Source organism: Liolophura sinensis, chromosome 1, assembly GCF_032854445.1.
Source record: "Liolophura sinensis isolate JHLJ2023 chromosome 1, CUHK_Ljap_v2, whole genome shotgun sequence".
NCBI lineage: Eukaryota > Metazoa > Mollusca > Polyplacophora > Chitonida > Chitonidae > Liolophura > Liolophura sinensis.
In genome coordinates this window covers 37,996,463-38,022,966 of record NC_088295.1, presented here as the reverse complement: position 1 = coordinate 38,022,966, position 26,504 = coordinate 37,996,463, and the positions used below count along the sequence as shown (strand labels likewise).

Sequence of the window (26,504 nt, the reverse complement as noted above, 5' to 3'; positions counted from 1 at the left end):
GGAAAAGCTCTCCAGATACTGCTCAGTGAAAGGGACTGTGCACTTATTGACCTGTAAGGTGTGAGGATTTATATTCAATGTTGAATTACTCAGCAGATTGTTGCTCTTGAGAAGGATGGGGGGGGGGGGCGGTTAAGGTTAAGCGTTTTATGCAATTCAGGTAACGTTCCAAGTCAAACCTGCATGGAGTTAATTATACTGAACCAAGCATTGCATAAGGAGGCTATACAGACAAATAGGCAAGGGTATCCATTAACTCAGGTGCATATACTTAAAAAGAGAAAGCTATAGCTAATGGTAATATTAGCTGAATTGTTTGTTAAATAATCCCCCTTCCTTGTACACAGGGAACGGTATAGAAGGATTTTGGACAGGTGAAGGGACAGCGATACAGGGGCAGATCAACCCAGGCTTTTAACAAGTATGTGCCCTCACATGCGGGGCCACATGGGGTTCTCAGTCAACCACCCAGCCCTGTGCAGCTCAGGCTAAAACTGGGTCAGCCTGAAAATAGCACAGATGATGCGCCAGGACTGTTCATCATGAACACTGAACACGGACAGAAACCTGTTGTGCAGACACCTGTCAATGTCTGGTTCAGAGTTTTTGAAGTCTGCTGATAGCTGTTCAGTCCTTGTATACTTTCCTGTCTCACATGTGTACTTGGATTTCTACCTGCGAGGACCGAAAAACACCTACTCTAACTCTCAAGCCAAGTGAACGACGACTCTTAACACTGCCAGGCCAGGTAAGCCTGTTTTGTTGACCGTGTTAGCAGGACACCAGAATCAGTGGAGGCTACATGCATGTGCTCATGCAAGCTCCATGATTCTGTCATGTCTCACTGATTTCTTTGTTAAACATACCCTGTACATCTGACAGTATGGCTTTGTTCCACACCTGAGCAGGTATTACATGGTGAGCTTGGTGAGACAGTCTATGTGTATACCTACCCTAACTAAAAAAGATATCTTGTGTTTAATAAGCTAATAACAGATAACTCCAAATTGCTACAGGTTATAAAGGCTAATATCTAAAGGGACATACATATACACACATTTACACTATTTTCTTCTACATTTTTTACTATTTCCCAAAACAAATCCGATGTTGGAGATCAAAAGATTTTGTTGAATTTATTTGAATTTTACAACATATACTCTGGCCGATTTCATGCCAAGAAAACCAGAACAAAAAACACCTTATGTTACACTGCCAACGGCAAGTTCATGTATGTGTTTCTAAACCTCAAACTATCTGCACTGATAGATGTGTAGCTAGCTCAGTCTGCACACTTACTTAATAGCTTGTGTATACTGTATTCATACACTAAGCACACACACAAGTCTTTGTAATTCAGCTACAACTCTGAACTGCTTGAGTGCACTTCAAAGGGTTTTCATTATGTTCTTTTTAAATACTTGTTGGCTGCAGTCAATTTCGTTCTTGATAGTTTATATAACAGAGTAGAGATTCTTCGTATGAAAGTTAATGACAATTATCTATGATTGCAAGCTAGACCTAAATGTGCAATTTCAAACAAGCATGTGTGTACATGTAAGGAATAAGCTACATGTATACCTATATGCAATAGGCCAGTCATCTGTACTGTAATTCTTCAACCTTTTTGCAAGTTTACAAGTTGTTTATTCAGGTATATTCCCAAGACACTTTTCTGTGTTCACTGATAAAATTATACTTTTTGTGAAGCCCTTATACTGGCCAATTCAACCAATGTATATTTTTATCCTGAAAATCAAGTCAAAAGTTTGCATAAAGTGCACTAAAAGTTGTTCTTTCTTATCCGAAAAAGGTTGAAGAATTATGGTAAGTTATACTACGAGCATAACAATACAGTTGTTTCTCTTCATCTATTCAGTCAAACCAAACTAAATGTACATGTATAAACTTTTTTTTCTCTGAACTCACCCATCATTATAAATTCTCTGAAGGCATCAAGCAAGTCAGTTTATTTATTCATTTATTTGATTGGTGTTTTATGCCATACTCAAGAACATGGGAGGAAACCGGGCAAAGCCTGGGGGAAACCCAAAACCATCCACACATTGCTGACACATTTTTCCATGTACGGCCGAAGAGGAAGCCAGCAAGAGCTGGACTTGAAACAGCAACTGCAATGGTGAGAGGCTCCTGGGTCAATGCACCACCCTGGCATGCTAACCACTTCGGCCATGGCCAGTCATTGTAGATCCGGGCTATGTATACTTTCTGTTCATTTAAATTTAATATATACATCACAATACCTTCTTTTTGGAATCTTGGGTGAAAGAGCTATAGTATGTGCCTTTCTGTCAGGTACAAAGTCCATAGGTAGTCCATGAAAATATCCACTATGCCCCTCATACACATGCTGTCACATGCACAATATTGACAGATCTACCTGGGACAGCTAGGCCCAGCCACTTTTTCATTCCCATACATGGACTTATATGGTGGGCGTGCCTTCAGTGCCTAAACCTATTCAGGGATGGCTAGTAAAAATTTAGGGTAAGTTCTTGGAAAACCTTGATCTGGCGGTAAGGGTTTAGTCTCCAGAAGTTGAACCATTAATATTCAAATTTTCCATAATGTTAAAGGTTGCAAGAAAAGAACAAGGGTAAAATAATTATTTAATTGAAGACACATGACCTCCAATACTTCTAAATCATTCAAAAAGAGCTGACAGTTTTCAAAATAATCCACTTTTGTGACAACCCTATTTTTGACCAACAGTGAAAACATCAACATGTTACATGTAAACCATCAGCATACATGTACACAGTAGCACATGGGAAGAAGAACAATAATCTGTGTAAGTATATAATAACTGCTCTATGCGGACTATTAACTGTCGCTCAAAACACAGAAAAGTGGAGGCAAATAAGCGAAGGGGAGAGTTGGGGGGGGGGGGGATGGGGCCTAATGAGAATAATCAAGGATGTTTTTGTATCATCATGTTAAATATTTCTCCTCATGTACAAGAAATACCCGCACCCCACAAGGAATAAGGTCAGACAAATGAATGTTCTGAGCCACATGTAATCTATGGGTACCATCACCTGTCAAGATACATATAACTTAGCAATCCCAGCAAAGATCAGAGTTTTCAAAGAACGTACCATCGTGCAATACATTCAGGATAACTATCAATACACTTTGAACACTGATTTATATCAATTTACATAAATATCTCAATGCAGCTGGTCCTAGTTTCAAAGTGTTTACAGATGTGTGAAGAATTCAAGATATACACATTAGATATGCAAGCTTGCATCATATCTAAATTTATTCAACATCATTCAGAGAGAGATAAAAAAATTACTTAGCAGTGTACACAGGCAGTAACTTGAACGTACAAGCATTATTCCAATCCATGACTAAGAGCATGAAGAAGAACATTTCTAAACAAAATTTGCCTGGGCAGAATATTTGGCTTTTTCCCCCTTTCTTCAAACCTCCATGATACATCATTAATGTAGTTGTTCTGTACGAGGTATAACAATGTAAAGACATTCGAAATCTGAATTCTACATTTATACGCAACTGCATGTACTGAGAGGTTCAACAGGACACACAAGATACTTTCTCTAACAAATGGTGACCGTGTAGCTTACTCATTATCAGAATTACAAATGATCAGCTTAGCTCAAGGAAACGACTATATCAGCACCTAATCTTGGAGATATTGTGCAAACACTTCCTCATTTTCAACAGTAAAAATCAGCCATTTAAAGCCAGCCCCTAAAATCTAAGATTCAATGCTTGTCACAAACTTTTTCAAATAGCTAACTTAAGAATGATCCAGTCAGAAGTGGCTGTCAACAGCTATAATGTGGCTTTTTTCACCTGATAAGATACCTTTTATGATTACCTGTACCAAAACCAAGGCTCATGTACAGGAAATTTACAGATTAGAAAAAATATCTAATAAATCTTCAGGTGACTGATGGGCAACAGCGAACAAACAAAACATCACTACACAAATTAACACACAGGAAACACTTTCGTTTTGAGGGAGCACTTGATGTAAGAAATAACATTATAAATCTATTAAACCCCATACCCGCCTTCAGAGTAAATACGGTTGGGCCTCTACACTGCTCCCATCCCAAAAACTTCACTCAGGCATAGCCAGGTGAGCAATGACTCATTGCTAGTCACTGTATTGACGAAATATTTCAAAATAATCCATTATTAAGGACATCTTACCGCTTTCTTAGGAATACACTCTTGTCAAAACTGTCAGAGTGAGATCAATGCTGCGCTGCTGACTCTGGGTGACAGATGGCTATTTACAACCATAATCTATTTCAATGTCTTAACCCTAGAATTGCCCACTGACACATTTCATGTATGTAAATGTTTGTTTCATGAGTCCCATCATTCACACCTGGAACAGCAGACAGCCCAAATGTTCTTCTTGGTTGTTCAGAGTTCCCAGAGGAGTACAATTTACAGGTACAATCTTTACGTTCATACCAGTAGAACTGAATACTGGAACAGCGATCTGTATCTTTATTGATATTTACCGAGGGAGCTTACATGATTTTACAGGTAATGTGAGCACCAATTTTTTTCAATGTTTAACATGCTCCTTGACTAAAACAGCCCACTTCCTCCTGAAAGACCAAATACTTAATACAGTTATTCCAGTTATCTCCAAAGTCAAATTACTGAGATACATAAAACTATCTAGAAACTGACAGTTTTACATGAACAGAAAACAATCAACAAAGCTAGATAAGACCTATGGTAGTTTTTCACATAAAGTACGTGCATATCAGCAGGAAATCAAATAAATCATGCTTGTTGAGCAGAATGATATTCAGGGATGACCTGAAAAGACACAAATTTTGTGTTCCATGGCCAATGCTATCATACATGTACCAGTGACATGTAACCTCTGTACTATCAGATTTCACATTTCTCCCCATGGACAAAACCACTCCTTTACCTGGATGCATATTGAAAGGTAAACAATAATGGCTACTGGTCTGATTTATAAAATAAAAACTGCAGAAAAGAACTATGAACGCATTATTAACTGTGCTTACATCTACCATAAATTACAATTTGATGCAATACTTATATATATATATATATATATATATCTGTTCCGTATAATACAAAAAACTAAGGAATTGACAATATTTAGGGATATTACAGCGTTCAGGCACATGATATGCATGTATGCACGGCTGATATTTGATAAAATCTTAACAACAGCAGAACATTTGATCCACTGGCAATGACCAGCAATGGAGTGTGATCAACTTCACTATCTAATCTTTAACAGTTAAACATAAAGAGCATGCAGAGTTATATATATCCCTTCAAATGTGTTGATTCAGGTGTAAATCTACATATTTATATTCCTAAAAGGTTTGCAAACATCGAGAAGAACATTTTGTGACAGCCTTTGTAGTAATGTGAGATGTATCTCTAGCATAACACTGTTTAATTTCCTCGTTCAAGATCCAAATTTTGTCGTAGTTCTGGTTACTAGATCTAGAGCCAGCATTAATTCAACATTTGTGAATTGCTTTACTTTCGTCCAAATTGTTATCAATATTTACAAATTAGACCTAACCTTTGAGAACTATAACAAGTGAGATAAACAAAAAACAAAACCATCCTCTACCACCTCCAAACAAGCCATCAATCCACAGAGGCAGACCGCTGGCTATTTTTAACCCACTGATACAGTCAAATCTTTGTATGTTAGAAACACTTATAGACATTACACACAATCTGTTTACACCTGAAAGCTTACCATCCCTCAAGTCCAAAATGGCATAAATGGTAATGTCATAATACTGCCCAGAGTTGTTTATAGCTGAGTTTATCTTTGTTTATACCCTGTTTATCTATGTTTTTGAAGAAGAAGTTTTGACATCCTAATGATGGCAGATGGATCCTAAGTTACTACACAGTAATTCAATCTTTCATAAAGAAATCAGCATGATGAAACAACTTCAGGTTGTACACGAAATTGCATTTTCTGTGTTAAAACTCTACAATATTCATGAAAAGTATTATACAGATACACAGATCTTTTACAGACCCAAATATTTTCAATAAGTCAAGTTTAAAGGCTGACTACTAGTTAAAAAGTTTCAGAAGACGGATGGTTATGGTAAGAGACAGAAAACTGGGAGCGTGCTAGAGTGATAGTAGATAGAATAAACATGGTCACCAAGCCCAACACTGCAACTCACACACAAGATGCCCAGAGAGAGAGAGAGTAGGGTACTTTCAAACAGAAGGTCATCACAGTCATCATCATCATCATCTATTACCACCTCTCAAACACTGTCAAGATGCCACAAAAGGGCACCAAATACAAGTGGGGCTCAGTGGGTACCAACTACAAGCCTGATGTACATGAGACACAGGAACAACTCTTTATTTTACAAATAGGCTATACTAGAGATTTTTTGGCAAAAACATCAACAAGTGCAGATCCAATTAAATTTTGGCCACTAGTTTATAAGAGCCCAAATAATTACCTTTCATACCAACCTCGCCTGTACATGCCGTTATCATTCAAACTTGAAAATAAAGACGTTAAAATTTATAAAAAAAGGTTGCATGATAAATTTTTTAAACATTAAAATCCTTTTAACACTATAAATAGCACAGGTACGAGTCTGACATTAACTGAAAAGTAATAATTTTAAACATAAATGGTGCACCACGAGAAAGTCAAAGCATTTTAGGAACCAAGAGAGATAAGTGGTGGATGTTTTCCATACAACTTTTCACTGGACAACTGTAAATATTTACACTGAAAACAATCGCACAATAAGAAAACTTCAATAATATTACTGTACATTTTTTTGGGAAATTGAAAGCTTTGCAGCTCATCTTTAATATTAAGAGGACAATATAACTTTACATATAACCTAAGCCTATGGTGTACATTTAATATTTATTAAATTGGAGGATTATTGACACCATACATTAGCGCATCCTATCACTGAGTGACTATGTAACTAATAGTATCCCAGGGCCAATATTGCTGGCTGTAGTGATAATCCCTGATCTCTCCTCAGTCATTAGTCTTGTTGTTCTCAAATAATGACACAAACTGACAAATACAGACATGTATATACAAACAGGCCTGTTATCTATGTACTTAATAAACACACATTAGTTTCTGTTGCAAAGTATTGATCTTTTAGCCATTCTGCTCAGTTGTCCTCATTTCACTGTTTCCTTGTTCCTTTGTAACTCCATACAATCGTGTGTACTTAAATCCATGGCTGAGTAGTCTCCTGCCAGATCCAGTTCGTACCTGATTTCTCAGCTTTATCAGTCAGAAAGTACACAAATCTTGCAGGGACATCCTGCTTGTGGGTTAGATGATATACATTACATGTACATGGTGTCAGCTCAGCTTGTTATGTTACGTTATGTTATGTCTTTTATCTCGATACATTCTGAGTCAAACTGATTTTTCTTGATGATGACTCATATTTTACTTTCAAATATGAATTAACGTTTGTAACGGATGACTAAGCCATACCAAGAACTCTACTATCCCCAGGTACTGCCTTTAATACATGAATGGACTTGTAATACATGGAGGGTGGATACACTTGTACCCTTATAATACACACAGTATCTTCCCATCTTTTCCACCCGACTGACTTTCAGATCATCGATCTTCTGATGTAAATGATCAACTTCTCAATTTAACGCTGTGGCCGATTTGGGGTGAGCCCTTTTCTATTAACATATTGTGATAAGATAAACTGAAGAGATATACATCTTTGCGTACACGTTTCTTAACACACCGGTATATGTACAAGTGCGCATGCACCTGCTTTCTCACACCATGGGGGACACTATTACGCAGAATAAAAAGTACACATCTGATAAAATATTTAAGCACAGCGAAACAATTCTACAGGACTTGTACCCACTTCATAACTATGCTGTCAATGGAGGTCATCCAATCTTTCCAGAAAGGCCTATTACCATATTATATGCCACACTATGCGCTGTTATCTGAAGATGACTTATTACATATGATAATGATGCACTGTCTTGACAGTACAAGCATTGTTTCAATGATCTTCTTGTCATAAAAAAATCTGTTTAACAAAACGTGTCGCTTCATGATAACTTGTCATTATTCAATCATGACAGAAATAATTGTACATGCAACATCCAAGTCTCCATAAATTCCATGCAGTCACAGACATATTGAAACAATCACAAATGACCATGTATAAATAGACATAGTTTATTACAGAGAAGAAAAAGAATGCATGTAAATAATAAAGTAAATACTAAAAAAAAAATTGTTGGTAACCATAATACACATATATATCTTTGCATTGCAAGCTAACAAGAAACCATATTTGTTTATTTATCTGATTGGTGTTTTACGCCATACTCAAGAATATTTCACTTATATGACAGCATCAGTGGTCAGCATCATGGAGTGGAAACCGGGCAGAGCCCAGGGGAAACCCATGATCATCCGCAACCTGAGAGGCAAGAAACCATAAAATCAACCACAAAACTGAACAGATAGGTAGAAGTATATGTACCAGTATAAACTGTGTTGTATGTTAAGCTTTAATTTAACTGGCTTTTACCGTGATGTTTTCCAATTGCCCTAAAAAGCTAAATTAAATTACATGTATATTCAATTTAGCACTTGACACACAATTGTATGTTTCACTACACAGGAAAGTTGTAAATTAATATATTTCCGTGATGAAGGTGACATCCTTCAAATGTTTTATCATTAAATATCTTTACAATTTTTTAATTATAATAGTACACCACCCAGGTATTTTAAAACATTACAAGGTCTTACCATACATTTACATGTATGTGTACATTTGTGAAGATTAAAGCAAAGATTCCTATGACCTCATGGCTAAAAGGCCAAAGGGATGGGGAAGTATGGCGGAAAATGTGTACAAAACCAGGAAAACATGTACTGCACCTATGAGCGGAAGAACAATTAACACTTTGCCTAACGAGCAGGTCAATAGTACCCTTCAGACTAACGTGTCTGTGTGAAGCTATGAACATTTCATCCATTACTGAGATACTTACATCCCGTACAAGAGTACCCACAGTGCACTGTTCACAGGCACAACTTTATTACAACTACATATACATTCTCAAAACTACAAACTTAATTGGAACACTGTTAAGCATACATACAGAAGTCTAGAAAAGTGAATATAAGTGAACATAATGTGACAGCTAATTATCACATGCTGCTATCAGTGCTAGTGATTGGCCAAGTTCCAAGGGAATTGTCCATCAGTGCCATATTCCCCATGCTGAACTTCATCTTCTTGGCTTTCAAAACTTTATAGAATTTTTTACATATTTTTCTGTCATAACTGTGTCCTAAATCATTTTTTCTATGTATATATAGTGGCAGGCTTGCAGACTTTAGGTTCACTTTAAGTGACACGGTAGAATTAACATAAATTGTAATTTGCACTCAGGTGTAAACCACACCATTTTTCTGGGGACAAAAGGTTACGTACTGTGACTTAAGAGTAGAATTCTTACTGCAATTCTTCAACCTTTTCACATGTTTGCAAGGTGTTTATTCAAGCATATTCTGAAGGCATTATTCTGTGTAGAATGGTAAAATTTCACTTCTATGTGAAGCCTTGAAATTGGTTAACCAATGTAGTTTATTGTAATGTGTATGTGTGTAAATTGCACTTAAAGTTGCTCTTTGGAATGCGAAAAGGTTGAGGAAATAAGGTAACTAAGAATCATGATTAATAAAATTCAATAATTTTAGTAAATAAGCACATATTTGATTTTTTCATTTTGTTTTAAATGTGCCATCAGGCCTTGACTTCCAAACCAACTAAAACAAGGCCATACACATTTGGAAGCCATGCAACTAGTATTCATAGTAATTACAAATGCCAGGAATTTCAACATGTAAATACCCTAACTCCAACATGTACATGCACTTACAAAGCCCTAAGTGTACATTTACTTTTTTTTTTTTTTGACATCAAATGAGATATCAACCACAAAAATCAAGGGTGAGTACCCTAAGTGCCCACAAACTGTTTATATTACCATTCCTATATTTATGTATTTATCATTCCAACTTTTTTTCTCTGTCCCCAGATGCAGTTGGTGTGCAGTCCATTTCTGTGGGTATGATGATGTATGGTGGGCCAGAAGCGCCATGTGGCTAGCTGCAGATAGCAGAGGGCTGTGAACCTGGTCACTGCATGGGGTAGGGCCAGAGACACAGAGATAAACAGTATCCTTGAAGGGGCCCTGAGTTCAACAGGGGAGAGTTACCCAGTCTGAGGATGTGGATTTTACCAGGCTCATAAGCGTACAGCAGGTTATCTGGATGAAGGCAGACTATTTATTTCATACAACAGAAAAATCCTTCCAGACTGAGCCCAATTAGGCTAAGAGGCACATAAGCGTAGCTAACATGTACATGTCCATACAGGAAACCATGATTGGCATTTGACGGAAGGAGGAAAGCGACACGATGAAAGAGAAGAGCATATCCTAGGCTGGGCTTGGCAGCTGATTCACCACCCAAAGTACTGGCCAGACGTCTGTTTACATGGATACACAGGCTGTCTGCTGTATGTAATGTGCATACGCGTACATGTACATTTCTCACACAGCTGGTCAGTTTATACCACAGCTGTGCTTTCATACATGTAGTGGGAAACCCACACAGCTGAAATCTACATCAACATCATCAGTGAGGATCTACCTTTACCTAGTGGAACACCTGTGATGAGATCATGTGCCTTTCATGTGTGTTCATTTCTGTGTCAAGTTACACCTGGAATATTTAGTGTTTCTTTCACGACCTGATGTGCATATATCTTAACACAATGTCTGTGTGTGTGTGTTTCTTCTTCATTCAATCCATACCTGGAATCCAGTAACCCCTGGACATTTTATCAGTTCATCAGGAAATATTTTCACAACTGATACATGGATTAATACGTTAATTCTTTCATGGCTGGATTTTGACAGACATAACAGAGATAACATCAAAGTTCTGAAGTAGACATTCAGGACTGACTTTTATTATTAGCTCTGAATTGTAATATATTTCATTAGGTTCCTAGCTTGTTAATTTGAATTACATGTGTTGATTAAATCAGTCACACGTGCATGTGCAGGCACCAGACAGCAAGCCTGTGTCACGGCCACCTAGGAACATACAATAAGCAGCATCCACTTATAGTAAAGGGAGTTACATGGAGTGATATGTACATGTGACAAGTGTAGAAGCAATATCTGTGTTGAAATCTACGTCTGATTAGAAATCCAGTGGAAGCAATAGTTTTATTGTGCACAGAAAGTCTGAAGGTGCAATAAGATCAAAGGATCACAAAATGTTTTCCCAAATAATGTATGTTTGTGTGCTATCACAAACTGTGATGGCTTTCCCAGTGAAACTTAAGTACACTTACAATATAAGTGGCAGGGATGATGCTAAAGATAGCTGGAATGTGCAGCCTTCACACAAGCCCAAACATTTACCTATGGAACTTTCTAAGTCAAGAATTCTATCAGTGGAACATTTTTTACGTCGGAATATTTCTGACATTTTAAACAGCAGCGAGCAGAATGCCTTTAACCCGCCTGAAGGTACCCAGCATGTTTCTCAGTCTGGTTATAAGGGGAGGCTGACTGTAAATAGCAAAGTCTCTAGTCACAGGGCACAGCCTTTAAACCTGCAGATCTCCACGTTTGAGCAAGAAAGGCACATCGTTACAGGTAGAGGCCCTACCGGTACTAGAGCAGACACACGTCAGAAAACCCCCCATCCCCTACCCTTACATCATACGGGGACAGATTTCCTTAAAAGCCTGTCTGATCCGGCGGCAGTGAATCAGCCTTCTCTTTCACAAAATCTGCCAGTTCAAGGGGCGCTGAAGATCCAGCCTGCCAAATCTGACTCAGGCTTCACCTACGAGGCCAAAGGAGCCGGTCAAAACAGCAACGGTGTGGCAAAAGCCCTAGCTCAGGCATCAAATGTACAAGGTACAAACCCAACTAGGACTACATCTACCATGATTCTGGTCATCAGCAGCACTGTGGTCGTCTTGCTGGTCACATGCATTACTGTGTCCATATTTCAGTGCTGTTGCCGAAAGAAACGGAACACAGAAGAGCTACAGCCCTCTGCCGGGGAGACCAAAGAGGAAGTCGACAACCACTCTTTACTGCGTAGTAGAAACTCTGTGCACGACACACCCACCTACAGGCCTTTATCCATCAACAGGTAAATATGATCTTGAATGCAAATTGATGCTAACTAGGTCAGGAAAACTTGGCTAATGAGTTAAGGTCTAACAGCTGAATTATGGTGACCTGTTTTGTTCCATCTGAGAAAAAAAGAAAAAAAAAAAAAAAAAACACGCTCAAAACACCAAAACTAATATTGCACAAAACTGATTTTTTTGTGGTTCATTGTGTAAACTACAGTGAACCTGTGCATGTCAGTGTAAAGGTGTTTTGTCAAGATTACATTTGCATATATATATATATACCAAACAGGTGAACAAACTGTCGTATGAGACATGAAAAAACTTAACTTAATGAACACAAGTTGCAGAAGTCTTCTCTGAAACCTTTATCTTGCATATATTCTATTCCCTCCTTAGCATAATAAGATGGTAACTTAAAGACACTCATTACTGGCCTGGATAGTTTGACAATTCTTCTATAATTAGCACAGCAATTCATCCAAGAACAAGTGGCTAGTATTTATTTATTTATTTATTTGATTGGTGTTTTACGCTGTACTCCAAATAGCTAGTAAGCATGCCTTCTTGCCCAACTAATGAATTAACTACATAATGAAGTGCTTCAGTACGAAGTAAAGGACCAAACTCAATCATATCAGATTATCATAATACTACATCAACAGAGGTGACAATCCCAACTATTCACAAACGTCTATAATATAAACTTTTGCACTTAGTGCAAATATGCACAGGCTGTAGGTTACACAAAATGGAATAGCAACAAAGACTGAGAGGTTGATGTTACATAGAGCTATACCTCGCATCACTCTACAGGGCAAACATCTGTGTCAATAGGCTCTGGTAAATTAGTACACAAATAGAGCTGTTTACTTCTAATGAAAACACATCAGGTTCTGTGTAGGATGAAGAAGCTTTTCTTTAGACCTAGAGAAAGCCCTAAACAAAACTCTTATCTTTTGGGCTTAAATTACACTGTTAAGCACTCAAAAGTAGCAGAATGCCAGCTAAATGGCTTGTGGGGGTAGAACACTGTACAGAAAACACAGTAAATGTTTACAATTAATGCACTACACGTTAATGAAAGAGTGTAACCTTAAGGCCTTAATCCGTTCATTTAGAATAATTGGATAGGATATTATTAGATGAGTTAGTGCATGTCATATTTATCACAAGTTTTAGTTTGGGTTCAAAAATGTTTGTATCAGCAATACATATTATGACTATTGTTAATTATTTTTTCCCCTTGCTATGTTTATATTAGACATTATCTTTAGACTTATTATGTCCAGTAATGCAGTATGGCAAACATGTGTTTCTGAGAATGTATGGAGAATTTATGTATTCGTAGTCAAAGAGTTTCCAGGTGAAAATGAAAATCTAACAAATTCTCAATACTGCACTAAGTCATCCCTATGGTTTGTTCATGTAATTATGTGCAATCAGTTATATCAAACTTAATACAAGCAGGTAAAATGGTAAATAAATTGATAGGTTTATGACAACATCATCAACAAATTATATATCACAACATAATAAACATACAAAATGAAAGAAATGTGTCATTTTCTAAATTCAGTATGAAATTTTACACGTGATCACACCCAAAGTTGTTTTTTCATATTTCTCGGGAAACGTGGTATAATTTGAATAACTTTATTTAACGCTGTCCGAATTGTCAGTCTGCATGAAGTTCTGGTAGCCATGTCAATGCTACTACCAGCTGGCAGCCAAGCTGTGTTGGGTCACAACCAGAGACAGACTGAAGTGCTACTACACTCAAACCCCAGGGTTAACTTCCTCCAGTGTAGTGTCTCTCACTCACTACCATGTCATGAACCAACATTTCCCTGTACAGTACATGCAAACTCCTGATAGCTCATCTGGCTGAACACACTGTACCTCACTTGTGTATACAGAGACTTGTACGTTCTGGGATCAGGGCAGCATTACTTTCTAATTAGAGATGCAGCAGCAGATTCAAGAACATTCATCCATTTTTAAATAGCTAGTGTGTTCTGTACATTAATTCTTCAATACATCCGTACATCTTAACATCTCCCAGTTTAACCCATGAAAGCATAACAGGAATTAGGACTTACAGAATGTCTCATGGTTACCCAAGGTTTACTATAGGTAATACATATACACTTAGATTTTTGCTAGGTTTATTAAAATCCTATAAAAATTAAACACAAATTGATAACCAATCAATTTTAACACACACATGAAAGTCGAGATCCTCATCACATGGTTTTAAGTGTGGGATTTTACACAGGTTTCAGGTCAGTTTTGTTAAGTGACTTACTTTAATTATTTATTTATTGTATCTGCCAGTTATCTCTTTGTCTATTTCTATTTCAATCATGCTGGCTTCCTCTCCGGCCTTACGTGGGAAGGTCTACCAGCAACCTACGGATGCTCGTGGGTTTTCCCTGGGCTCTGCCCGGTTTCTTCCCACCATAATGCTGGCCGCCATCGTATAAGTGAAATATTCTTGAGTAGGGCGTAAAACACCAATCAAATAAATAAATATTTCTATTTCAAGGCTTAAAGATTAAGTAATCATTCATCAAAATTATATTCATCTGAAATAGATGTATGTAAATGTTCTTATGAGAACACAGTTCTCCACTTACAAATACCATCAACGCACTATTTTAACTTTAGAGGAAATCATTTGAAGTTCAAGTTTGAGATTATTCTTCATAGTCTTTAAACATTTAATCTACTTTTAAATGTTTTCAGATGTGACATTTGAGAATTATTTCTGTCTGTAACATGTTTTTGTAACTATCTTTTGTCTAGCACTGGCGATGGACTGGAGGAGGTCGCACCTCAGCTGTCTGTCAGGGACAAAATTAAAGCCTTTGAGGGTCAGTCCAAACCTGATCAGGAAAATAAAATCAGCACCCCGGAGCATGGGAAGCCAGTCAGAAAGCGTCCCAAGAGTAAAGCCTTTGAGGAGTTTGAAAATCAGGGCATTATCATTGGCATGGGAATGGTAGGCAGGCTTTTGTCTTAGTAAATGTGTATCAGTACAGATATCATATATGCGTATACTGTCTCCTCTTATGGCTAGGCAAGTGTAAACTGCTGCTGACACTGAAGTATTATGCCAAAGACACCAGTCCTGACACCCCACCCAGATGCATTATGCTGACACTGGGACACGTAGTGCTGTTTCATTGCTCTAAACTCTCAGTGCTGAGCATCATGCTAGGCAGCAATAAGTACCTTTTTTAAAGTCTTTGGTATGACCCGACCAGGGTTTGATCCCAGGTCACCCAATTTCAATTTAATTTATTTATTTGATTGCTGTTTTACGCCGTACTCAAGAGTATTTCACTGACACGACAGCAGGCAGTATATTATGGTAGGGGAAACTGGGCAGCATGAGATGGATTTGAACTCACAGTGACCACATTGGTGAGAGGCTCCTGGGTTATTGAACTGCACTGGCATGCTAACCCTGTCGATCCTGACTTTGAGACATATGCTCCAGAGAACTCAGAGAGAAATGTTATTATTCATAATTCACAAACATAGAATGAGGATTTGAAAAGAATAAAGCATCTGAGGAATCTGACAGCCAGGGAATTATCATTGTCACAGGAATGACTGGCACACTGTCCTCTTACAGTAAATACTCATACACAAATGTTATCATGTACACTGTATTTCACCTAAGGTTTAGCATTTTACATATGACACATTCTACTCGACTGTGATTGATTCAGCTACACTTATAGGGTAACTTCAGAGTGTGAAGTCTGATTCATTTTCTCATCGCAAAATCTTAAATGTTGGCATCAAAAGTACCATTTTAAGGCCCCTAGGTGTTTGAGACAGTGAAAATTTTAACATACCAAACTTGAGATGAAATACAGTACAGGTAATTTGCAAACATAGAATGAGGATTTTAAAAGAGAAAAGTCTGAGACATGTGTAATCAAATGACATGACTGTAGTATGGAGTGTTGTACACGAACCCTCAATAAGCTTCTGATGTATGCTATACAAGATAAACAAGCATTATGATGATACAAATGACCAAACCTTGTAATTGTAAACTGTCAATATGCCATTCTGGGATATAATTTGGTGGAAAATTAACAGACATTAATGTAGTTAAGTTAATTAATCTTTCAGATTATATACTACAGTTCCAATAGCTTACATTTAGCTACCAGTTCCAAATCGGCATCTCTGTTTTGCTGAAAATGAAATTCACATTAAAATGTTAGATGTGATAAATTTTCATGATTCTGTTTGTTATAGGTTAAATCTAACAGGCCTAAATCCACAACAGAACCTGACCCTGACATGTCCACAGAACCAGGGCTACTTAATGAGATAATGGCCAGCATGTCTTCTGATTACAACAACATCACCATGTTTTCTGACACCTCAGACAGAGTTGTACAGAATAGGTAAGAACACTTATGGCAAAACTGTCCGTGCACATGTAAAGGCACTGTACAGGTATTATATGGTCTTGAGCCAGGTTAAACCAAGAAAGCAAACAAGTAAATCAGCTGCATGATACTGCTCAGCAACTTCTCCATGGCTGCACAGTACTGTGTCTCTCTTAATAAATTACTGCGTGGGAAAGGGGAACAGTCAGATTTCCGATTGACATCATTTAATAGACATCAACTGAGGACGTCACATTAAAGTCAGTATGACATTACAGTTGAAACTGACATACTCCAACAATGTAGACATTGCGCTACAATCCATTTTTGAGGTAACAATGGCATGTGGTTCTGTGTCACACCAGTGCCACCACTCGGGTTTACAAAATATGCCGCTTTCCCATTATGCAGTACTACAAGGTTCATAACTGTCACTCAGTACTGAGCAGTTACCGCAGTTTGGGGGCGTCAACCAGAACCATTCAGAACTATGAGCTCACAGCTTAGCTATGTACAACACTTAGGGTAAACCATTCCAGTACCTACACTAATTGACCAATCACAGAATAATGACTACCGCACCTAATAAATATTTACCAATTACACTTGTAAACTTCACAGGTCACCTTTCACTTCAAAATGGAGAGCATGAAATTTTCCTATCGGCTAATGTACCATTTTGACAGCTGAGGAATTTTAATTAAAGGTTACAAATTCGTAAAATTCAGGCCCCAGTCAAATTTATCCGAAGCACTTCCTATCTTCATTCTAATATCCTTGTGGATCAAAGAATTAGCCCCAGTATCACATCACAACTAGGTCCTATCTTAACTGCAAGAGATACTTCCAGGAACTTTTTAGCATACTCATTCATGGTTAAGACCCATGTTAACCCCACTTTTTGTTTTGTTACATGCTCTTGAAAATAAATCTGGTGCACATGCACCCTCTTGGCATTTAGCATTAAACAAGAAACTGAGATATTTGTGAAAGGAAATAAATTCCTTCAGTATGCCTGGTCATCTGGCTTCAAAAAGTCAGGGTGCGACCAGATGTACTATGTACCTGTTACATGTGCACTTGTATATATAGAATGACATATGTACTGTAATTCTTTAACCTTTTCGTATCTTTGCAAGATGTTTATTCAAGCATATTCTAAAGGCATTATTCTGTGTAGATTGATAAATTTATACTTTTTGTGAAGCCTCAAATTGGCCAATCTCAAAAATCATATTAAAAATGTTCAGAAATTGCATTAACTGTTGCTCTTTCGTGTGTGAAAAGGTTAAGCAGTTAGGGTCTGTACACAACATGTACTTATGTGAGTTGTGAAGTAAACCACTTTGTTTAAACATTGTATTACGAAAATTGTAGAAATCAAGGAGAAAACAACCTTCACATACAACGAGTACATACTCACAGGCACACTCAGTTATGTGTGTACCCAAATGAAATTTCCATGTATACACTGTAATGTTGCAGCTCCACTACCAGCCCTGACACAGAGATGAGCTCCAGCTACCTGGAGGACAAGGAGCTAGATGAATTCTCAGGTGTGCAGAGGAACACCAAAATTTTACGATCAGTGAGTACAACCAGGAAGCAAACACAGATAACAGGAATTAAAATCACAAAACAATATGCAGGAACATCGCATCTAGATGTACATAACATAAAGATATATTCAATCTTTATTAACCAACTACTTTTTTATGATTCAATCAAATGTCGATAGTCCTTCAGTTGCATCATTACAGCACCACTTGTTTTCATTCATGGTCATTTACATATTTCATATTTTTTTTTCAACAGTTTAAACGAGCTCCTCCACCAAAGAACCGATCCCGCTCAAAACGCTCCTCCAGACGACGTCTGCCATTGAAAGATGCTACAAACTTATCATCTGAAGATGTAAGTCAATAATCAATTGCTTAAGTACAACAAACTACTGGGATATAACACATATACGTGTATATATTTCCAGGATGTTTGCATAATGTTAATACTTCCTATTGCAAACTTCAGTGCTGAAGTTACCCGTTACATGTATTATGAATGCTTGGGGTTTAATGTCATATCGGTCCTTCACAATTTTTCAGTCAAATGACAATGTTATTATGCAGTCCATACTTTGACTAGTACCAATTCCTTTAGCTTCTCACACTTGGCAACAATAAATTACCCCAGGCCCACTAACTGTGTTAACCTAAATGCGTTAAACTTTCTACATTACATTTCCTGAGGAAATAGTGCAGCCAGCTGACAGCCTGTCAAACTGCCCGCTGTATTTATAAACCAGGTCACAAGCTCAATTTCAGGCCACATTTCTGTATATATTGGGTTCAGTGCATTGTGTCAACATTAGTTACTTATACATTGTGCATAACACTTAAAGACTGACACTATCACTAGTCAAGTGCTTTATCAGTGACCTTGTCAAGTGCTATATATACAGTTTACACAATCATCGTTCGCATATTCAGTGTCAGATTGCTAAAGCAGGGATAGTAACTCACTATGAACAGTCATGTAACATATGTTAGGTGTCACACAACAAACAGGAATAAAATCTTTATCAGCTACACTGTGAAACCTGCATACTAATGTTATGTCAATAATATCCAAACAAATCTCTGTTTGAACAAACTTTTTCTCACTGCAAATGATTCTGGGATAAACATCACTTGTCAGTATGTTCAAATGAATAACCAAATATGCTATTTCACCTAAAATTTGGTGTATCAAACAGCACTTTCAGAAGTACATAAGGGCCATACAATAGTATTTTTGATGTCAACTCTTCATTTTTCCTCATACAAAATTAATCAGACCACACAAAAATCTTTTTAAGTGGTCCTAATGAGGTGGATCACGGAATGAATCATTAAAAACTAAGCAAAATGTGTCACATAAAAAAAAAATGCTAAAGTTCAGGTGAAAAATTTGTGTCTGTCACCGAAATTACAGACTTCCTAGAGTGCAGTCTGTACTCAAAAATATTTCTCATAAATGACAGTTGTCAGATTAATGGGAGGAGAATTCTAAAATGCACAAGGGAAATCCCCTTATTTTGCTTCATACATGTGCCTGACTTATTTCTCAATTAAACGCCACAGTGATTAAGAGATAAATATACTCAGACCAGCTCCATGGCAGAGGGCGTTAGCACGCTGGAGCAGCGCAATGACCCAGGAGCCTCCCTCCAATGCAGTCGCTGTGAGGTCAAGTCCAGCTCATGCTGGCTTCCTCTCCAGGTGTATGTGGGAAAGTCTTACAGCAGCCTGCGGATGGTCGTGGGTTTCCCCCGGGCTCTGCCATGTTTCCTCTCTCCATAATGTTGGCTTCCATTGTATAAGTGAAATATTCTTGAGTACAATGTTAAACACCGGTCAAATGACTAAATAAAACATTCAAACTATGACCTCATTGGCGAAGATCTAGTGTCAGATTAGCTACTGTACACAATAAACTTACTATTATTCTGCTCATATCTAAATCTTCTCTGAATGTATTAAGTTTAGCCTTGAATAATTTCAAATGAACTGTTTTCTTTTTCAGACCACAGATGGACCAATGGAAATTCCAGATAAATGTGAAGTACAAGTTGATCACTTAAAGGAGCAATCCCCAACAGATACAAGTGTGTACAGAGTGTGGAAGGACTTTGGTTCTCCTTCCATACACAGTGCAGAATCCAGAACTGACATTGATAAGATAGATCAAGTTGACCTGTCAACCAATGGAAACAGGTCTGCGATTAATGGCCACACCCCCTCAACACTCAATGGCTACAGTCAACGTGAGGAGGAATCAAGGAAGAGGACTGATAGGGAAGCCACTCCTCCTGATAAAACTTCAGCCAGGAGCAATCATGAAATCTCGAAACCTCCACCAGGTATTATTTTATGTAACTCAAACTTTCTTAAAACATCTGGGGAAACTGCTGTTAACTTATGAATCATAATTTAAACATATCCGTGGTCTAGTGGTTAGTGTATAAGCTCAGCTCAGCAGTGTATAAGACCAAAAAGCCCATGCAATCTTTGTGAGCTCAAGTCCAGTTCATGCGGGCTTCTTCTCCAGTCAAACATTGTAAGGTCTGTCAGAAACCTGCGGGTAGTCTTGGGTTTCCCTGGGTTGTGCTCGGTTTCCTCTCACCATAATGCTAGCTGCCACTGTATAAGTGAAATATTCCAGTACAGCGTAAATCTACACTTAAATAAATAAATCACAAACATATATTATTTTCAAAATTAAGTCTAGAAAAACTATAATTCTGAAATCACTTAACTGAAAAATGAACTTTGGTATTCTTCCCAGTTAAATTTTGGTTGAAATTTATTAGTCTAACTGAGATAAGTTCTTGGTTTACAATTTTTTTTCTTGTACTTTATTATTTTAAGTTCATTCTTGTTTGTTGCCAGGTGTAAAGATGTATGAAAATCCATGTTATGAGTCAACAGATGTGATACAAGCGAGCATTCACAGGTAATACATCAACCTCTTCAGCTACTCTGAGGAAAACTAGTACAGTATTTACAAGTGTTTTAAAGTTTAAAGAAAGGTAACAAAAGATTCATAAGTACAGCTTTCAGTTTTGTATTTTGCTTTTGCATAACTTCAGCTGTCACTTTTTGCAACAGGGCATCTGCTGCAGAGAAGACTTTTAATGGCACAAGCAGATCACCTGAGAGAATTGAGCCCTCAAGATTACCTCGGGCATTAGATCGGCATGCGACACGGCCTAGTGGGGAGCCTCATGCGTCTCCTGACAGAGCTGAGGACAGATTTCCTCGAAAGAAATCTCAGAGTTGTGACCTTCCGGAATCTCAGAGTCGTCAATTTCCCGACTCTCGGAGTCGTGTTTCTCCAGAATCTCGGAGACCTGTTTCTCCAGAAATTCAGAGTAGAGTCTCTACAGATTCTCGTAGTCGTGTGTCTCCAGAAATTCAGAGTAGAGTCTCTCCAGACTTTCGGAGTCGTGTGTCTCCAGAATTTCAGAGTGGAGTCTCTTCAGACTCTAGGAGTCGTGTGTCTCCAGAATTTCAGAGTGGAGTCTCTTCAGAATCTCATACATCTCCTGACAGAGGAGAAAAGCGAGCCTCTCCTCCCAAAACCAGCAGTCATGTTTCAACTTCCAGAAGTAAGTTTGCTAAGTAAACTGACTAATATCTACACTATTGATTGCCAAATTCATCAGGTACACGTAAAGCTGCACGTATGAGTACCTAATGGTCAATGTCACAATGCAGACAGGCAATTCAGTTAGAAAATGTAGACCTGAAATTCTACAAAGATAACAAAAGTCTGAAGCACCATTTTCTCAATACATCTTGGTGCTTTCACACAAAATTTTATGATTTTCAATTTCCTTAATTCTAAAAAAAAATTCTGAAGATTTATATACCTATGACTTTACAGGTAGATGTATACTGCATGTACTTCAGTGATCAATTAAATTTAAATATTAGAATTTTCTGACTTACGGAATTACGAAACCACAATTTTCAGTTCAAAACATGTATATACATTACTTTGTGTTGCAGGTGAAAAAAGACAAAGTTGGAAGGAGGTAAGAATGCACAAAATAAATGCCTTAAAATGATTCTTTCATACCAACAATGAAGCTTTTCTAATTTTCTGATAATCAAACTTCACAAAAAATTGAGAACTTTTGTGGCCCCAAAAGGTGGATGAATCAAGCAAAATATATCAGCTGAAAAATGTTCAAGTAATAAATTGATTTTTCCCCAACATCTGGCATACATGTGTAGGCTGATTCTTTTAAGATGTATAAATACTCAGATAGCTTGCCCTAATACATTATATGCCTATTTTATACAACTATCACGTTGTAATTGTTTGATCATTAAATCTAAAAATACCTGATTTGCTTGCAGCCTTCTCCCAGTAACAATGAGCCCATGAAGCCTCTGAAACAGACCCATTTGTGAGGGAAAAGCTACAGGAGTGTACCTACTGAGTGTTGGACCAAAGATCATTCCACAGTGATCTCCCCTGAATGCTAACCTACCACCTCCGCTGCTGCATGTATGCTCTTCACATCATGAATATGAATAAGGATTTTATTACGTGCTCGCTCCAAGTGTGTCCCTATGTAGACATCTACGACACAGAGGAGACTTGAAGTTGAAATGCAATTCTTTTCAAAACATCGGTGTTAACAGGATTTCAATTGAACTGATGAACAGTGCGAGATTAAAAGTATCCACATGTATAAAATGACACAATGCTTAAACATCAGGAAGATGTTCAGTGTGAAGTTTGAAAGGTTTGGTCAGTCTCTACTTGTGAAAAGCAAATGGCACATATTTTTCCACAGCTACATGATTCTTAATCACAAATCTGTCACTCATTTAATACCACTTGTATACATGTCTTTATCCATATGGCTAAAGAGTTGTTTAAGGTCCACACGTACAATGTAACTGCTGGTCAAAATCGTTCATTTAATGAGGGGATCTCTCCTGACAGGATATCTGTTATGGATTGAGCACTACACACAAGGTTCCATCTAGTGAGCCACACATAGATATATATCAGCGTCATTTGGACATTATCTTCATACGTGAACCAGCCATGTCAACATGTGGCTCATCCATTATCTCCTACACAAAATTTCAAATGTACCAGTACATGCAAAAACACATAAAAATATTTACATGTGCACTTTTCTTACATAAGTACAAATTTATGTAAAATGAAGACATAAAGGTATGCAACATCCCCCACCACGCTTCCATTCTGAGATGAATGAGGTTGGCTACATTAATGGCAAACACAACAATAGCATACTACACCAATAAAACAGTCATTCATTATTTGCACTAAACTTGACCATTCAAGAGATGAGATGATTGCCTTTAACAAACTCCAAATAATGTTGGAATTTTGCTGGAAATGGAAAAGGGTGAACACTTAGAGGAAGAATCTCATACACAAGTGAAAAGAGTTTGACATCACCAAATTTTCTGTGGTTGTTGGTGGATTTCTAGAAAAGTCGTTTTAACGCTATCTATAATTTATGACAGAATTAAATGTCTTTCTTCTGATAATGGATGGTGAGTATTTTTACACTTAGTCTATACTTGTGATAGCAATGAGAAGACATACTTGTCAAGAGTCAGTTACATGTAAAAACAACTTTGTCTTCTTGTACAAATTGCAGGTTATATTTTTGTAGATGTTTCTTGATATGTGTGCATGTGGGGTAACATTGTCTTTTCCAAAAAACTTTTACATGTATATGAGATGAATCTCCATTTTACAATGTTTATTTCAATTAATTTCACACCTTTTGACTGCATGTGTCTAATAGTCTTTTAACAGTGCTTTAAAAATTGTACTACGTGAATGTTGTTGTTGTAAGGAAAACGTATGAGATATGTCTGACGTAAAAGTCTGATACACACAATAAGAAGTCCAACACACATTTCAAATGTTCTCAGTACATTTAAATGTACATCCAATGGCTATGCAAATAATTAATATGCCTCATGAAAATGATAAAATTACAAAGTGAAATGTTAATATGTTTGTACATAAAGGTGAATAAACACTGCTGTAATTTACATAATACATGAATTTGCTTCTCTTTCATTGAGTATGTTTGTGTTTACTTATTTATTTGTTTGGTTTTTAAGTTGTACTCAAGAATATTTCACTTGTATGACAGCTGTGGTGGGAGGAAAGTGGGGAGAGCCCGGGAGAAACTCATGACCATCATGTATGTTTGTAATGTTAAGGTACAGGCCCCTAATTCCACAAAGCCATTTCCGATGCAAGTCAAAATTTAAAAACTCTTTGCGATGTTTACTTTTTCAAACAGAAAGTTAAAATTTGGACACATTTATCTCAAGACAACACTGATAAGGAAGACAAACTCAAAAATAAGCTTTAAGATACTATTTCAAATTTCAATAGCCAGAAATAGCTTTGTGGAATCGGAATTTTACAAACAAAAAAGCTGTGAGTATCACTGTTTCTTTTATTTCACGGACTGGTATTTTTCAGGTGAGTTTTACATGGATTTCCATATCCCTTTGGAATATAAACAGTTCTCCCCCCCCCCTCCCCCAAATAATGCTGGACATTGACCAAAATGTTTGCCCAATCACTGTCAAATTTTGCCAACGGCATCTCAGTAATCGAACGAACACACTGTAGCAAGGATTACCCTGTAGATACAAGTGTGCTTCAATGAGCATGCGCAAATGCATTATGGGTCGGATTATGAAAATTTTACAGCTCAGATGATGTTAAAATCTAGTTTAACCACCACGTTTTTGTATCAGACTGAGACAGCGAGCTCGCATCGTGTTAATGAGGCGTGTAATCCGATTCTGAAGGATGACTAACCACTTCTCGTGAAGCAGATGTCTAACGTCATCAAGATCAGGCACCATTGTAACATGGCCACACACCGCTTGTTTCAATTGGTCCCACAAATGTTGAATGGGATTGAGATCTGGGGAAATGGCAGGCTATTGAGTGTGCTCACAGCCTTCATGCTCACGGAAGACATTTATCACTCGGGCACGATATGGACGGGCACTGTCATCCATAAGAAGAAATCCAATGCCATCCTGAATTTGTCTGTAAAATTGTCTAAATCCGACTGATCATGCATCTGCTCATGCTTACTGGAGCATATCTGTATCTACAGGGTAATCCCTGCTACAGTGTGGTTTTTGCAAGTACCTTGGTAAATGTCAAACACAGTTTTGAGAGGAACTAACTTTTAATGCGCTGTTTAATTCCAATGAAACCTTCTGGAAATGTGTATAAATTATAACCAATCAAATGCTTTCACTGTAAACCTGCCACACACAGAGAACAAGTGGTGAAAATGTCCAGCAACTATTGACATTAACAGTGCACATCACAAGAATCACAAGATTGCAAGAAGACAGGTAACGTCATACATTAAACCTTCTAGGGACTTTTTTTTTGAAGCAGTCACAACATATGTCTGCAGGGTCACATGTCGCTTTTTCATACCTTTAATGGGCACCAAGACTAGATGCAAAACAACACAAAGTCCAAATCAACAGCAATTAGAAATTTTAAAAAGGTGTATATTCTCAATAATTTGATGTTAAAAATGTGTCTGACTGTTATTTTTGACTAAATATTCATATTACACAGTTGCCTACTCAGACTTACATTAGACATAGGTCCACAATTTCTCAATTTTAGCACAAAAATGGGACATGAAGGGGCACCCAAATTATAAACCTGCATTTGACTCTGGTCAGGAGTAACATGCATGGCAAGGCATAGTGGAGAGATACATCACCATGGTAAATAACCCTGAAGTATCTTTGAGGCAGCTCAAGAAAAAGTGCACTTACCTTATCCTTATAGTTTGGAGGGAGAAGTCTGCCAGGATCATCTGGGTCCGGGAGGTAGATGTAAAACCCTAGCACGTCCCCTGTACTGTAACCATCCTCTGTGTAATGTTTACCACGACTCTGGTGAAATCGCGTGCCTTTCTTTGACCTCCAGGAATAGCTGAACTTGTCATAACCACAAGGGGCCTGAAGGTTACCTACAAATATTTTCTGATGAACTGAATTTGTTTGATACTATCAGACTGATGGTTTACTAATACAACAACAAAAATTGTTTTTTTCTCTTTTCATCTTTCACTTCAATGGTTTCCAGGATATAGACAAATATCCTCTTGGACTGCATTCAATGAGGACCCAGAGTATTAAAGAAGACATGAAGGACATTTAGGTATTGATTTATTTATTTGACTGGCGTTTTATGCCATACCCAAGAATATTTGGCTTATACAATG

At 37.5% G+C, this 26,504-nt stretch overlaps 2 protein-coding genes across 2 annotated transcripts in view; one reads left to right on the top strand and one right to left on the bottom strand.

Annotated features, from left to right (window-relative positions):
• Positions 1 to 26,504, bottom strand: part of LOC135467769 (set1/Ash2 histone methyltransferase complex subunit ASH2-like) — a 50,849-nt gene that overhangs the window by 12,874 nt on the left and 11,471 nt on the right. Inside the window, exon 13 of the mRNA XM_064745612.1 lies at positions 26,053 to 26,249. Coding sequence (XP_064601682.1) covers positions 26,053 to 26,249 — 197 coding nt within the window. The remainder of the gene's footprint in view (positions 1 to 26,052; positions 26,250 to 26,504) is intronic.
• Positions 386 to 22,632, top strand: LOC135482267 (serine/arginine repetitive matrix protein 2-like). Its single transcript, XM_064762159.1, has 11 exons — positions 386 to 748; positions 10,132 to 12,274; positions 15,066 to 15,261; positions 16,539 to 16,690; positions 18,161 to 18,263; positions 18,491 to 18,589; positions 20,237 to 20,573; positions 21,103 to 21,166; positions 21,322 to 21,821; positions 22,225 to 22,250; positions 22,579 to 22,632. Exons 2-11 carry the CDS (start codon positions 11,382 to 11,384, stop codon positions 22,630 to 22,632), a joined length of 2,424 nt encoding a protein of 807 aa, XP_064618229.1. The 5' UTR covers positions 386 to 748; positions 10,132 to 11,381.

Bases quoted from the DNA above. Each gene is read 5' to 3' on its own strand.
- LOC135482267 (XM_064762159.1), top strand. From the start codon at position 11,382: ATGTTTTCCCAAATAATGTATGTTTGTGTGCTATCACAAACTGTGATG. The intron at 15,262-16,538 runs GTAGGCAGGCTT...TGTTTGTTATAG, and splicing joins TTATCATTGGCATGGGAATG to GTTAAATCTAACAGGCCTAA. The intron at 21,822-22,224 runs GTAAGTTTGCTA...TTTGTGTTGCAG, and splicing joins TCATGTTTCAACTTCCAGAA to GTGAAAAAAGACAAAGTTGG.